Source organism: Pangasianodon hypophthalmus, chromosome 20, assembly GCF_027358585.1.
Source record: "Pangasianodon hypophthalmus isolate fPanHyp1 chromosome 20, fPanHyp1.pri, whole genome shotgun sequence".
NCBI classification, from domain to species: domain Eukaryota; kingdom Metazoa; phylum Chordata; class Actinopteri; order Siluriformes; family Pangasiidae; genus Pangasianodon; species Pangasianodon hypophthalmus.
In genome coordinates, this window is record NC_069729.1 from 4,930,652 (window position 1) to 4,947,882 (window position 17,231).

General features: G+C 37.9%; 1 protein-coding gene across 3 annotated transcripts in view; it reads right to left on the reverse strand.

Moving 5' to 3' along the window:
* fhit (fragile histidine triad diadenosine triphosphatase) overlaps positions 1-17,231 on the reverse strand; it is a 246,872-nt gene that overhangs the window by 43,560 nt on the left and 186,081 nt on the right. For all 3 annotated transcript variants that reach the window (XM_053226916.1, XM_034314082.2, XM_053226915.1), the window contains 2 exons: positions 4,658-4,803; positions 1,715-1,744 (listed from right to left, as the gene is read on the reverse strand). In XM_053226916.1, the coding sequence (XP_053082891.1) occupies positions 1,715-1,744; positions 4,658-4,803 (176 nt within the window). The remainder of the gene's footprint in view (positions 1-1,714; positions 1,745-4,657; positions 4,804-17,231) is intronic.

A 17,231-nucleotide genomic window follows, 5' to 3' on the forward strand; every position in this document is an offset into this window, starting at 1 on the left:
CTGCTGTAAATGTATAATTAATAAACTTTCATATGCAGTAAAAATGAGTATGTGCACATTAGGGACAACAATGTTAATGCCATTCAGTAGGAAAATTAGCATCGGGAAGGGTGAGAACAGGGGAAAATACACAAATTTGCTCAACTTATTCCATGAACTTGGGCTGTGAATGTTTCAAGTAATCACTACAAGCCTAATCCTAATGTACTGATTATAAAAAAATAAAATACATTTTAAAAATTAAACTTTTTAAAAATAGCCTATGCAATTATTGTCCATTCATCACGGAAATTTGTCTAGCAACCTGCATCAAATTAGGGAAAATCCTCAGGAAATAATCATACTGATGACCTAAGAAAGACTCAGTGACCCAGTATGATGTGGTTCATTTAAATTTTAAACGATACTAAAGCTACCCACGGTGATCTACACTCCTGCCGAGTTACACTGCAACCCTAATCACAGCTGATCAGGCTAATCAAAGTCTGAATATTAACACCTGTGTGTTAACGCTGCAGGGCAAGGCCACAATTGCCTTTCTGTGCAAAATTAAGATCCGAATCGAACCCTTCTTCATTGCAATCAGCAAGCTACCTGTTTTTTTTTCCATCAGCTCATGTTCTTAACAAAGAAATGGGCCTAATTTTTAAAATTTGGAAGCGTCATGTTGGATTTGAATGAACTCCATACTGAGCTGTATATAGGATTAAGGCGCTATATTTTTAATGGACCATATGCTTACTTAGGATGCGTAGACACTTAAAGTGGTATCAGGTATTGGCCCAACAGTGTGTTCAGCAAAGCAAATGCTCGGATACCAACGTCTGATACCATGTGATAATATGTGCCGTAAACCTGGTGTACGTTATTGCGCTAATGACAGATGACATGAAATGACATGATATGGATGATATGGACATATCACATTAATGATGGCAATCAGAGCAGAGCAGGCTGCAAATTGTGCTCTGTGACAGCATCAACATGGATGCAACCAACGCTGCAACAAACTAGATGAGGCAAAATGTCTACAGACAATGCTAGGAGAGTGAAATGTACAGCTCCTACCCAGTATATTGTTCTTGACGATCAGCCACTATCAGCTTTAGATAACGGGGGTTTCCGAAACAAGTGAAAATGCTCTACTGTAAACCTACTCAATCCAAGGTCACAAATAGCTAGCTAATGCACTTCATTTAAAATCAATTAGCCAACATTATAAAGAAGGAGCCTTGTAGCCTGTGCGTGAAGATGAAGTGCATGAACACACGTTGGTGCTTTTCATGGCCACTATTTGAACTGGGAAGACATAAACAGAGCTAAATAACAGGCCCCTGATTACTTCATTCTAAGTAGAATAATCAATTCGGTATCGGTATCAGTACCAACGAGTACCAAAAAGCATGTAGTTGTACTCTTGAATGCAAAGAATTAGAATTCAATTTTTTAAGTTGTAACAGCGCAACCAGGCAGATGTATGAAAAATGTAGGACTCTGGCAAAAACTTTCATCCAAAACTCTTACTGTCTCAGTCTGTCATTCTAACCTTCACCCATAAAGATATAGACAAAGCATTTTAAAATAGCTCCATTAAAAATTGACGCACTCCACGGATTTGGGGCCCGCAAATGAAAAACAATTACTATTTAATACAAGTTAAGCATCCGTGAGACCTCATGATAAATTTAAAAGTGGTGCATTATTATGCCTTTACCTTCACCGTCTGTCCAGCCTCGGGTCCGTCCTGTTGGGAACAGAAGCCGATAATTAGGAATGGTTTGGAATTCTGAAGTATCCCAGTCAATAATTCAGCAGCATTTTAATTTCTAATGAATCATGTCACCGCTGTGGCACCTCATGAATTTTGAAGTGAGGTTTTACCTTTCTATCTACTTCTCACATATTTGACAATTAAGGGATTGTCACAAGTTCTTGAAAAGTTGTGAGAACACTTAGGATTTTGAATTGTGGATCTGTGAAAAATGATTTGTGATTCAAAAATGTGAATACGTATGACAAACTTGTCTCTAAAACTTAATCTCAATGGGCCAGGGCTGGTCCAAGATTTTGCTTGGAAAAAAGAACCTCAGCTGGGGATGAAACTTGGCGACACACTTGTAATCCTAATGCATATAGATTATCAAGGTGTATAAATCCTGTACCTTAATAGAATATTAATTGAAAACACCATTGATCTCAAACATATGCTCTATATGGTATCATGTGTGCTGTGATAAATATGTTATCAGAATCTTACTATTTACATTTCTTCAAGGGTCCTTCAGATAGTTATGGGTTCAAAGGGTCCTCCAGAGGGTTCCAGATTGAAACTTTTTTATAAAGCACACTCACTTGGCCAATAGTTTTCTCTAAGGCAACCTAATATAATCTAAAGTAAGCATGCATTCTTAAAAAGGAAAAAAAGTTTAATATATCACCCTTTAAGGTTTTATGGTTTCGAACTAGGGAAATGAGGAGGTCTCCTTTAAAAGTCTAAGAACCATTAACTATTAAGAACCCTTGAGGAACCTTTCTTCAAAGACTGTAGCGCTGAACTTCAATAAAAAAAAATATGTCAATCATCCTTAAGGGCTGTTTGGTTTGCCTCTCTGAGGGAACTCTTAAAGGTTCCATGTAGAACCCTGGAACAAAGAGAAATAGAAACTCTTTGGTGAGCTATCCAAAGAATATTGTTTTCTAAGAGTGTAAAGCTGCACTTTACTACTACTACTACTACTACTACTACTACTACTAATAATAATAATAAGTCCCATTCTTTGGACTGCTCACCAAAGGGCTCTTTGATTTTTCACTCTTAAAAATCATCCATCAACCACCCTTAAAGCTCTTTGGTTTGTCATGCTAGAGGAACTGATAAAGGTTCCACGTAGAACTCTAGAACAAACAGAAGCCTTTGGCAAGCTATCCAAAGAATCCTTGAGTAACTTTTTTTTCAAAAAGTGTACATCTGGACTTTAAGTTCCATTAACCACCCATAAGGGCTCTTTGGTTTGTCCCTGTGGAGGAACTATTAAAGGTTCGGTGTAGAGCCCTAGAACAAGCAGAAACCCTTTGACCCTTTGGTGAGCTATAGAACAAACCCTGAAGGAGTTTAGTGCTACATGTTGATTAAACAAAGGTTCCACCAACCACCCTTACAGGCTCTTTCAATTGTCCCCTCTGGGAGCAGTTAGAACCCTTGAAGAAATAGAAGCAGAGACCCAAGGGTGAGCTATCCAAACAACCCTTAATGAACCTAGCTGCGTTTCAATAGAAACAATCCATTAACAACCATTTTTTATTTGTTCCTTTGAGGGAAATGAGAAAGGTTCCATGTAGAACCCTAGAACAAATATAAACACTTTAGTCAGCTATCCAAAGAACCCTTGAGGAAACTTTTTCTAAGAGCGTAGAGCTGTACTTTAATTAAAAAAAAAACCCATCTACCCCTTTAAGGGCTCTTAGATTTGTTCATCTGGGGGAACTCTTACAGTTTCCATGCAGAACCATATAGAAACCCTATGGTGAACTATCTAATGAACCCTCAAGGTTTAGAGCCCACAAACTTCAAATGACTAGCACAGAACCTTAACCACAGGGTTACCGAGATTGTGATGTAAATCTGAGAAACAGCCTCCACGGGGGCATAGCAAACACTTTTGATTCTTTTCATTTCCCGTACCTTTTTGTTTTTACAGGAAAATAAAAGAACTCCAGCATGGAACCTTTCTTTTTTTATTGGGAACTGTGGGTACCGTGCAGCCTGGGACAATCTGCTGAAAGCAGACACATCTAATCTCCAATCTCGTCGCACTGCTTTTGAGTGAAGGAATATTGATTATAGCCTTTCGTCAGATAAGTGAAATGATTTTCTTTTGTCAGGCTGCACAGCACAGCGGGAGAGAAACCATCTGGAATTAGCATAAATATCAAAGGTTATGCAAAATGAAGGTACTATCTCTGTCTCTCTCTCTCTCTCTCTCTCTCTCTCTCTGATGCACTTGTGAATACATTATTCCAGCAGGTGATATTCTCCTGTTAGTTCTCCATGCATGTGAAATAACTAAGATTGTATTTTAAGAATCCCTTGAAGAACAGACAGACAGATGTAAAAGAACAATAGACAGTACAAATGGCTTATAGTAGCATATAGTTTCTATGTTTCTTTAGCATTTCCTTGCTAAAGCTGTTCGTGTGGATGCCTTTTCCATGGTAACAGAATCCATTAGTTAGACCATTATCAATGATGGATTCTCAATTGTAGACTAAAAGATAAGTGAAAGAAAGAAAAAAAAATTGTGGTTCCATAATGGCATTAGTGTAGAACAAGGAGGGGTGGCAAACTCATTTTATGTAATGGGCCACGATACACGTACTGCACTAGACAAAATGTTAGTTAACCGCATTTTGTAGTGGAACATGGAACTGAAATGGACTTTATTGGGAGTTATGTGTCATGAATCTACACAGTCCATGAGAAACACAGTCCACAATTCTAAATGTATTAGGTGGGCCAGATTAGAACATTTATTGAGCCAGTTCCGGCCTGAATGACTTTCCGCTGGTGACGAACAAAAGGTTGAAGGATCAGCAAATATGCCGTTCACTCTTTCTTCATTGTGAGACTCTGAAGCAAGCGTGTGAGAGAAATGTTTACCTGGATGGCGATGGTCAGGGAGGAGGCGCTGAAGTGTTTCTCTACAGCGTTGGCCACTCTCTGCGTGGTGCTGAACAAATCCGCCAGTTCATCAGGCCGCAGGTCACGAAAACGCTCGACCGGCCTTACGGGACACACTAACACATCTACAACAACAATCAGTCAAGGAAAAGTTCGGTACTCAGTGCTAACCTATTCAAATCACAGTTAGTCTAGAGGAAATGCTTTAATCTGGCATGTCGTTTTCATCATCTGTAGCTTGGCATTACTGGAAATGTGGGTTTGAAATAATTCCATATTCCATTTAGCCTTTGTAAGTCTTGAAAATGAAACTTTATATTTTAGCATTAGAAAATTCGAATGACATTCTAATGATTTAATTATGTTTTTTAATTAATGATGTATATACAACATAGAGTTTGGTTAACAGGGTTATACTTTCAAGGTGACGTCATCAGTCAATATCATTAGACAATATCAATAAAAAAATGTAAAGAAAGAAACATAAACAGAGAATACACTTTTCATCTTCCCATGATCTTCAGGAAATTCAAACGAACCTCCTGTCAGCTGTTGATGTGACTTTTTTATAGTGTTGATAAAAGTTCATTTTAATAACATTTAACATTGGAGGAGTCAGGTTTGTTTCAGGTTTTAATGGAAAAATAAAAGACCTTGTAAGTATTCAAATGATTATACAAAGTAAAGACTAGTTATAATGAACTGGAACCAGAAAAATAATAATAATATATTTGAAGGTATATTTCCAAATACCTTCAAATAAGTTATTTATCTGAAACATGCACTTTATACTTAACTGATACTGATGATAACCACTTAAACAATAACTGGCTCTTAAAATATGGAAGAAGACTTTTAAAGCAGAGTTGTCTACCTTTTTTCCCCACAGAACACTATATTTTCACAGTTTTGATGACTCATCTTAAGTTAATGTAAAAAAAAATAAAAAATTCTAGCAAAGTAATTTAATCCTTATACTGCTGCTGAAGTGTGAAATAGCATTTCATATTATTCGCTTTAAAAAGTGTGATGTCGTAAACCAGAGCTGCCCAAATCACTCTTATTCCAAGCCAGATGGAGAAGCAGACTGTCTATAATAATAAAGATAAGGAAATAAATAATAAGCCTGTTTAATTGCTAGAATTACATTGCCTTTTAAAAAACATGAAAAACTTAATAGGTGAGTTTTAAGCATTTTACGCTTTTGTCTTTAACAATGCTGTGTAAATATAGATTTTATAGAGGTCACTCCCTAGTTTATTCTTTAATTACAGAAATATATACTTGGAAAACTTAAACTGCACTTTCCTCTGCACTCAGGAAAAATATTCCTATTGCTAATGTGGCCATAATCTCCTGCCTGAGTTTTCTGCCATGACTGGCCAAAAACTTGACAACATGAATATCAGCCTTTGAAATTAATGTTGTTAATGTCTTGAACCTTCTTTTGATAACTTTCCTAATAGCATGCCAAGTGCTAGCCGAAATGCAGATTCTTTTGACCACAACCACACCAATTGGGAGGCATAAGAATAGAACAGAAAAATATAGGGAAAATCTGAACCCCATATTATTCTCGACTGGTTCAGAATATTAATGAACACATACACACACACACACACACACACACGCCAGACTGACACAGAACAGACCCACATTACCAGACAAACTATTGGAATATCAGTGGCTGAGAGAGGAAATATAGACTCAATCTGAAATGGAAATGGATGACTGATCCTGATAAGCATCGCTACTCAGGAAAGAAAGCTTAGAACACAGCACTGGTTACACACACACATACAGACTCCCCCACAATAGGGTTGGGGATATTTCCAGAATTGGCACACATTTCAAGTCTATTTAAAATGGTCCTATTTCACCCCTCCTAACTGCAGGGTCTGTGAGAATCACCTGGATATTTTTTGTGAGACCTTCTAAATTGCAGTATGTACAATATGTCACACATCCATCCTACCCTTTCTTCTTCTCCTCGCACTGTGCACGTATCAGATCACATATACACTATAGGATGGCTTTGTGTGCTGTAACATTACAATTTCCCTTCTCTGGAACTAAGAAGCCTAAACCTGTTCCAGCATGACAATGCCCCTGTGTACAAAGCAAGCTCTATGAAGACATGGTTATTGGTGGTCGTTATTGCAAATATTGGTTCATACCTCCACTTCATGACTTTATTGGAAGGCCTCAGCATATGAGTGCACAAACATAAGCATGTATCTTAATGGTTCTCGCTGCCCCTGCAGGTTATTCAGGGTCCACAGGACCATTCAGCATTTTGGACTGTTTGGACTTCATTTCCTCTCCCACCCTAACCAGTCTAAGTGACTCACCTCAATATACTAAATAACACAGCTCTGGGAAACAGAAAGGACAGGAAACATACTACTTGCTACAAAAAGAGCTTCAAAATCCATTGGCCCTCAAATAATCAAACTTTGCTATTTTGAGCACTTGGATAATGGAGCACTAGCACTTAAAGGTGAAAAGGGAAGGAAAATACACTGCAAATGCCTCACAGGTCTTCAGAGATATTTCTTACCAAAATGTTCTATATTGTGGTTTTTGAGCATACTACATTCACCTAAAAGTGTGAAGTATGTGATTATCAAAACAATGAAACAATCTCATGCTTGCAAATTCATACAACGTATATGAATAGTCTGAATAGTTGCATAGGGTTCAATTTAGGGTCATGGTTAGCATGTGTACCTTTTTTTAGGGACTTTGTGCATATGACATTGAGCAAAACTCAATGGATTTGCCCTCATTCATTCAATTTGAACACATTTTTCATGATATAAGTTTCCAGAGTAAAGTATATCTAGTGTAACCAAAACCTAAATCAGCATATTCTATTTGAATATGCAAGTATTTTTTTTTAATATTATTACTATATACTTTCACTGGCAGAAAAGCATGGTAGAATGGATTAGAAAAAGACCAAGCAACCTTTTTCCAATCTTCCTGTTTTTGCTGACCCTGTGCCCACTGTAGCCTCAGAGCTCTGTTCTACACTGACAGGAGCGGAATCCAGTGTGGTCTTCTGGTCATGTAGCCCATCTGCCATGAGGTTCAGGGTTTGTACCTTCTGAGATGCTTTTCTGCTCACTATTGTTGTAAAGAGTGATCATTTTGGTTACCATAGCCTTCCTGTCAGCTCTGGCCATCCTCTTCTGACCTCATTCATCAACAAAGCATCTCTACCCACAGAACTGGTGCTCATTAGCTGCACTTTTCTGTGTAAACTCTAGAGACTATTGTGTGTAAAAATCCCAGGAGATCAGCAGTTTCTGAAATACTCGAACAACCATGCCATGGTGATCACTGAGATCGCCTTTTTTCCCTCCAGTATTATGTTTTATGTGAACATTAACTGAAGCACTAGACCTATATCTGCATGATTTTATGCCACATGATTGGCTGATCATATAATTGCATAAATGAGTAGGGGTACAGGTATTCCTATTAAAGTGGCCTGTGAGTGTAGCTTGCTAGAAAATAAACACCTACAATTTTTGATGGAAACATCAGTCATTTCAAGTTAAGGGAACTAATATATATTCCCTGCACATCATTCTGGCACTATTTCACCTCTGCATTCATCAGATGTGCCCACACAACCCTTGTATATTAATATATTACTACTGTCGTAAATCTGTGAAATAATTACACCAGGCTAGTCAGGGAAGTAAAAGAGATGCTGCTACTTGGGAGTTGGATGAAAGCAAATCGTCACCTTGGATGACAGGCATTAAACACCGGGCCATTGCTCTTGGAGGAAGATGATTACACTGCTGCATTCATGGCACAATGGGCACGCCAGAGCCAGGCGAGCGTGGCGCAAACGATCAGTCTCCCCTGCTTTCATGTTCGGCTTGGCGGAAGGAAATCAGATATCATATTAACGGATGTCTCCCTCCCCGCTGCAGGCCGCCACTGAGCAGTCACCAGGGATGAGAAATTAGGGCTCGGTTTCAAAAAGAACAGACAAGAAGAGAGCCAGAGGAAGAGCAAAGAGAGAGAGCGAGAGTTTGATGTTGGAGGTTCTCTGTTTAAATGCAGTGGCTGTCGTTCAGGGCTGTACTCCTTGGAAAGCTTTATAAGGCTCAGAGTGATTTGTTAGATACATTGAGACAGTTAAGAGGAAGAGCACGTTGACTTTGTACCTCTGATGCACTGGTAGTAAAACAAATGCATGGCCAAACCAATGCACTGGATCAAACGCATCAAATCTCCATTACTTCTTAATGGAAAGTCTTTTATACAAAAGCGCTGTTCAATTCAAATCAGAAGGTAGTGAATAATTTTCTCTGATAGTTGTTTCATCTGTAATTCAAATGATACTTTCTTATTAATGTACTTATTTTAATATTTTATCATTTCTATAGCAACAACTCATTCACATGAACTAATAACAAAAAAATGTGTTATTAAAAAAAAACTATAATCGTTGATTATAGTGGCGAGGTTTTCTGTTAGTAGACATTTATTTACGAAAGAAGTTTCTAATATCAGGACTTTGTTTTCAGACATTCATTAATAAATTAATTAATATTATACAACTAGTAGTTCCGGTCCACTAAGCTGATTGGTCAAGCGGTGTTCCAAGAGTGCGTATATAAGCCAAGTTCACGGAAGCACCTTTAACAAATCAATATGAGCTAGCTAGCCAGCTAGCTGACAAGCTGTAAAGTGAATGCAGCTTCTTCGGGATCTATTTCTGCTAGAAAATGTCAGTTACTTAATAATAATTCCTTGTTTATAGAACTGTTGCTTAAAAGCAATATCACACTCGCAATCACGTGGCTATACTGAATGTCGTGCCATGTCATGCCATGTTGTGCAAATATTCGGTATAACTGCAATATTGTTTAATGAGCAACACTTGAACGACATGAACAACAACACTGTAATGTTGCCAAATTACTGTTTTATAAAAGGAATAAAACAATTTGGTATGTACTGTAATAAGAAAAAAAATTAACTTCATAGTAGTAAGAGTACCTCTGCTTTGCATATCACACAACCCTATTGTGGATTATTTTCCTAAAGTGGCAAACACCATCATGTTTTATTCCCTACTTAATGCACAATAAAGGGAAAATTTACAACATGGAAGTAGTTATGAATTGTCTTGTGACCAAGCAACCACATCTGGCTATTCAATAGTTAATTCCTCAAATTGTCCTATATTTAGGCATAATTGTATTAAAAAAAATAATTTTTAAGAATGTGATACCTTGAAGAGGAGTCAGTTTTGAGATTTGTATTTTGTACTCTAGACTCAATTTCCATGTAACTACATCGCCTTGACTCATGACAGTTCTATATTCATATCAGCGATATGAGAAAGGCAAGTGCACATTTCTAATTCAATCCATCAGTTCATTGCAGAGGGCTGCATAACTACTCCAGCAGATGGACATTTTCTCCTTGCCACAGTTGGACGGAACCAATCATACTCCACTCCATTTGATTTCCAAATGAGATAAAGCCGTTTCCATACGCCACCGTGCGACAGCTGAAATCAAGACTAATAGCATTGTAACTCAGCGAAACTGCTCAATAATAACCAATCTAAATATCTGAATATGAAAATAAACTGACTCCTTCTGCATGCCCTGCGTAAAATAATCATTTCCATAATGAAAGGCATTCTTCACATTCGACTTCTCTGTCTCATTCTACACAGTGAGCTCATCCGACACCTTCTCCGACACCTGCGGATGGAAACAGAGCTGGCAACGAATAAACATTACTCTGACACTGTTATTATCCGTCATAACAGTCATTTGACCACTTACATCTGATCATCTCTGCCTCTGGGTTCAAGATCCATGTAATAAGACCCCAGCCTGGAGATTGCCTTTACATTGCAAATGCAATCATGCTTGTGCAGGAAAACATATGCCCTCAAATCTTGTCATTTCTTTCCCACTGTAATGCTGAATTTGTCTCAAGGTTGCCAGAAATCAGTCCGCAGCCTCGTTGTGCTTTACATTATGCAGTGGGAAAATTGAAGCACTGGATTAGCCGTGCTGAGGAAATAGGTAAATAAACAAGAAAAAAGTAAATAAACAAACAAAACTAGTACGAAGTAAACACAATTCCTGAATTACTGTAGCAAGCGCATCCCCGGGGCAAAGCAATGTCGTCCGGAAATTAAAATCGGGTGATATTTAATATAACGATTACTGCTCAGCCAAGGCAGAGCAACCCGTCTAATGATGTAGAGCGAGAGTGCAGGCTGCAGTTATACAAGCAAGAACGAGGGCCAGAATGTCAATACGTTAGTGTACGTGACCCAGGCTGGAATCAGGCAACTGTGGAACTCATCATACCATGATGCGCCCCAGGGAAGCCAGAGAAATTACACACCATGCTGCCAATGAGAACGGCCTTAAAATTGAACACTGACCCACCCTACCCTGAGTGCACTGGTAATGGTTTGGTTTACTCGATTTATATATCCAAGCGCATCATGCGGCCTGTGTTTTTTCCAATGGGGAATAAGAAAAAGCATAAGGATGAGTAGTGACGAGACAGACAGACAATCCAGCTCCATTTCTTGACACTTAATAAAGCTGCATTGGACAGTCAAAGCAGATTCCTGCAGACACACGCTGAGAGATATGAGTTGTCTGTTAGCCGGAAGCCAATGAATTCAAGTGCCTTGTTGCTACCTCAAACATATACTGTACACACACTAACACACATACATACAAAACCTTCAAAACAAAACAAAAAAAAGTTTCCGACTTTCTCAGGTATCGATCCACGCTGTCTAAATGATTAAGCCAGAGAAAAAAAATTCAATGCTTTCAGTCCTTCAGAGTGACATCAAAGTGGTGAATACAGGCTGCGAACACAGGCTTCTCAAACCTGCTGGTGTGTGTAGTGGAGAAGGGATGAATGAAAAGACAGACTAATAGAATAATAGAATAGATTCACTAGTAATTATTAAGAAAGGCGTTAAGTATGAACACAAACCAGGATTCGGAATCCTGGGATGTCTTACACGGCAAGAGACTGAAAAAAAATAGTACATTTGCTAAGGAGAGAAAAGTATTTAAAGCTGTAATAGCATAGGATTACAGGATACGGTGGCTTAGCGGCTAGCACGATTGCCTCCCACCTCCAGAGCTGGGGGTTCAATTCCCTCCTCCGCCCTGTGTGTGAAATTTGTGAGCATATATTATATGCCAAGTCAGATATCTTTAAAGTCAGCATGTCTCAACTTAAGGCACAAAAGAAGTCCAGCTACATGGTTGGCAGGAGTCACAGCCAATCAGAAAACAGCAGAGCATGAGAGAGCTGACTGATGGAGTTTTGTTTTTTTTTTTTAATTGTAGGTGTTGTTAAACAATCAAGGCATTTACTTACTCTCTAGCTTGGTGGGAAACTACTAAAACTGAGATGTTACTCAAGTGATTTCTACTCATTGTGGAATTTGTATCATTACCCAGTTAAGAGGTTGTTGAGCTAGGGCACTCATTATAGTTGGAGGTGCTGGGATCCAATCAAATCCATACATTTCACATGGATACCAAAAATCTTTGTTCAACCAAAAATCTTTGTTCAACCAAAAATCTTTGTTCAAGGACCATCACCTGCTCTTTTTCCATTAAAGTTGGCTTTAAGGGGGAAAATGCTACCAGATATCAGGTAAATATGAAACAAGCACAATGTTTCTGTTGATTATTTTCCTATAACAGCACACCCTGTAATCTTTGATTTCTTACATATCAAACTCTGATATATTGCACTGCTAGTAAATGTAACATATGACATATTGTTCACTGAATGTCTAGCAGTTGCTCCTTAGGGATTAAGGATTTAGTCTAAATCTTAAACTATGGCAGAGAAACTAATCGGTAGAATATCTGCAGTGTCCGTACGGAGACTAAAGCAGTTCCTGTATTCTACACTGATGTTCCTCAGGATGGTGGATGAGATTTGGAGATCTGAACACACACGGTTTAATTACAGAACCCATGGGATTTAATTAGTCCAAGAGCAGAAGAAAGACTCAGTGCAATTGAACCATTCAACTTATCATATATATATATATATATACAGTCAGGTCCATAAATATTGGGACAGTGACACAGTTTTGGTAATTTTGCCTCTGTACACCACCACAGTGGATTTGAAATGAAGCAGTCAAGATGTGACTGAAGTGTAGACTTTCAGCTTTAATTCAAGGGGTTTAACAAAAATATTGCATTAACCGTTTAGGAATTACAGCCATTTTTTACAGAGTTCCTCCATTTTCACAGGCTCAAAAGTAATGGGACAAACTAATATAATCATAAATATTAGGATTATTTTTATTACTTGGAGGTAAATCCTTTGCAGTCAATGACTACCTGAAGTCTGGACCCCATGGACATCACCAAATGCTGAGTTTCCTCCCTTGAGATGATTTGCCAGGTCTTTACTGCAGCCATCTTCAGTTGCTGCTTGTTTGTGGGTCTTTCTGCCTTCAGATTTGTCTTCAGTAAGTGAAAAGCAGCTCAGTTGGGTTGAGGTCAGGTGACTGACTCGGCCATTTAAGAACATTTAATTTCCAAGCTCTTGGGCTGCTTTCACAGTATGTTTTGGGTTGTTATCCATCTGTACTGTGAAGCGCTGTCCTATCAGTTTTGCAGCATTTGACTGAATCTGAGCAGAAAGTATAGCTCTGTACACTTCAGAATTCATCCTGCTACTTCTATCAACAGTCACATTATCAATAAACCCCAGTGACCCAGTTCCATTGGCAGCCAAACATGCCCATACCATAACACTGCCTCCACATGTTTGACGGATGATGTGGTATGCTTTGGATCATGAGCCCTTCCTTTCCTTCTCCATACTTTTCTCTTCCCATCATTCTGGTACAAGTTAATCTTGCATCAGAACTGGTCAGGCTTTTTTTAGAGGTTTTTTAGCAAAGTCTAATCTGGCCTTTGTGTTCTTGAGTGTTACCAGCGGTTTGCATCTTGAGGTAAACCGTCTGTATTTACATTCATGAAGGTGGCTCTTGATTGTAGACTTTGACAATGATAGGCCTACCTCCTCCAGAGTGTTCCTGACTTGGCTAGATGTTGTGAAGGGGTTGTTCTTCAATAAGAAAAGAATTCTGCAATCATCCACTGTAGTTGTTTTCTGTGGTCTCCCAGGCCTTTTGGTGTTGCTGAGCTCGCCAGTGCATTCCTTCTTTTTAAGAATGTACCAAATTGTTGATTTGGCCCTCCTAAAGTTTCTGCTATCTCTCTGATAGGTCTGTTTTTGTTTTTCAGCCTAATGATGGCCTCCTTCACTTGCATCAACACCTGTTTGGACGGCATATTGAGAGTTCCCATGAACAGCTACCAAATGCAAATTCAACACTTGGAATCAGCTCCAGACCTTTTATCTCCTTAATTTATCATGATATAAGGAGGAAACAGGCCACAGCTGGCCATGAAACTGCTTATCAGTCAATTGTCCCATTACTTTTGAGCCTGTGAAAATGGAGGAACTCTGTAAAAAATGGCTGTAATTCCTAAACACTTAATGCAATATTTTTGTTAAACCCCTTGAATTAAAGCTGAAAGTCTACACTTCAGTCACATCTTGACTGCTTCATTTCAAATCCACTGTGGTGGTGTACAGAGGCAAAATTACCAAAACTGTGTCACTGTCCCAATATTTATGGACCTGACTGTATATATATATATATATATATATATATATATATATATATATATATATATGTGTGTGTGTGTGATCTTTGTTGTTGCTGTTGGAGATGTGTTGGAGATGTGTTGCTGTTGGAGGGATCAGTGTGGATTTGTAGTGAAATAAAACAATGCATGAGAAAATGAGAGTGTTGGGTTTCAAACTAGCACTGTGTGTTATGTTAGACACTGGAATAATCTCAGATCTGGCTGAAATTACCCAGCTGCTACAGGACAGCTTCCAAGCAAATGTGCTCGTGATTTGATCGCTGATTTAATAAAACAAGACTTGTAAAGGGAATCAGAATCACATTAGAGAGCGAGGAAGTAGAGATATATGTAATTAAAATACAATTAAAGAGTCTGACATGTAATAAGGCGGAAGATGTAAGTAGCATAAAGGGTTGTTAAGGGAGAAAACTGTGCAACATGTTACTTTTTTACAGCGTTCGAGTATTTGTAAAGCATTGCAGCTTTGCCTGCGGACAACAAGAAACATGCTCATTAACCTAAACCCAAGAGGAATTATAGTTTGCATGCAAAAACTTATTAACTGTTATTAACCCATTTTCCTAACTATAGGTGATGGCAATAGTCTATTCTGCAGTTGTTGCCAAAATAAATATCATATCAATGTGGAGAATGGCACACAGTTCACCATGAGCTAAGTCTGATACATCAGCATGTTGTTTTTATAGCAAGCTGACTGATTAAAATCACACTTACATTAATGGTACGAAGTAACACATCAGGGCACATTATCACGCCAGGGCATGATTCGACACAACAAGCAAGTGATGTTCTGTAAGAACCTTCCCTTTCCATATAGAGTTAATGCTGTTGTGTATTTAGTTTTGCATTTTTTGTTTGTTTGTTTTGCTGTTGTGTTTTTAGCTTTGCAGTCATGTTTTTAGTTTTGCTTTTCTGTCTTTAGTTTTGCAGTTGTGTTTTTGGTTTTGCAGTTGTGTTTTTAGATTTGCTGTCATGTTTTTAGTTTTGCTTTTGCGTTTTTAGTTTTGCAGTTTTGCAGTTGTGTTTTTAGTTTTGCTTTTGTGTTTTTAGTTTTGCAGTTGTGTTTTTAGTTTTGCTTTTGTGTTTTTAGTTTTGCAGTTGTGTTTTTAGATTTGCAGTTGTGTTTTTAGTTTTGCTTTTGTGCTTTTAGTTTTGCAGTTGTGTTTTTGGTTTTGCAGTTGTGTTTTTAGATTTGCTGTCATGTGTTTAGTTTTGCAGTTGTGTTTTTGTTTTTATGCTGTCATGTTTTTAGTTTTGCAGTTGTGTTTTTATTTTTTTTTGCTGTCATGTGTTTAGTTTTGCAGTTGTGTTTTTAGCTTTGCAGTTGTGTTTTTAGCTTTGATGTTGTGTTTTTAGCTTTGCTGTTGTGTTTTTGGTTTTTTTGCTGTCATGTTTTTAGTTTTGCAGTTGTGTTTTTAGTTTGCTGCTGTGTTTTTGTTTTTTTGCTGTCATGTTTTTAGTTCTGCTGTTGTGGTTTTAGTTTTGCAGTTGTGTTTTTATTTTTTTTGCTGCCATGTTTTTAGTTTTGCAGTTGTGTTTTGAATTTTGCTGCTGTGTTTTTTTGGTTGTACTGTTATGGTTGTGGTCGTACTGTTGCGTTTCCAAAATTTGTTGTGTGTTTGCTTTGCTGTTGCATTCTTGGTTTGCTGTTGTGCTTTTCACTTACAGTTCACCGTACATGAGATTACTTTTACAACCTCATTCAACCTCATTCCTGCTAATTCCTGATCAATTTACCTTAATCACTGTAAATCTTCTATAAATTGTGCAAATTGTTACAAATTAGCAAGTAATGGATGGTATTGGCCAGATAAAGTAGAACACTTGTTTCCTGTTTTTTTCTAAAATTGAGTAAAGGAAAAAGCCACAATCCACAAGAAAATCCCAGATGTACGCCATGCTCCATGTCCAGTGTCACGGCTGTTTTCATGACAAAAGGCGGCCATGATTGAAGCCACAGCATCATGCAATTCAAGGTTGATTTTCTGAGCTTCTCTGACCCAGAACTTCACTCATCAGCACTCTGCACACCCTGCTGCTCCCTCAGGTTAATGGCAGAACACACACACACACACACACATCCAATGTTTCACATGTGGCCCTGTTTTGCTTTCAGGATGACCGACGACTCCAGCTTGGCCTACAGAATCATCCTTCACACATGATTAGCAAGGCAAATATGCAGGAAGGTGGGCATACTGCATGAAAAAGATCCCAGACATGACGTCCTGAGTCACATCATCTATTTTGAGCGGAGATGTTCAAAATTCATATGGTGTGTAGAAATTAATGCAAACTAGCAGTAAAGGTTAGCTTGTGAGAAGAATGCTTAATCGGACTATTTAATCATTCATTCCTGTGTGAAGCTAAACGCTAACACTTTCTATGAAGCCCATATTCATAAATCCTTATAACTGTGATTATAATTCTTTATAGGTTGGTAATTTGTCCTTGTAAGCATTTTTTAAAGTCTAACAATGCTTCATAAAGCTCTAATAATGTGCTATAAGCAATTCTTTGACAACGAATCATGTTGCAACTATAGTGTCAATAGGATTCTTTGTAATTTGTTAATGATTCCTTGTAAGCATTATTATAAACTATATTAATGCTTCATAAAGCTCTAATGATGTGCTTTAAGTAATTCACTGATACGTAATAATCATGTTGTAACACAAAGTGTCAATATAATCTTTGCAAGCTGGCAATGATTCCTTGTAAACATTTTGATAAACTGTATGATAATGGTAATAATGCCTCATAAATCTGTAATAACTATATGAAAATGGTAATAATGCCTCACAAATGTGTAATAA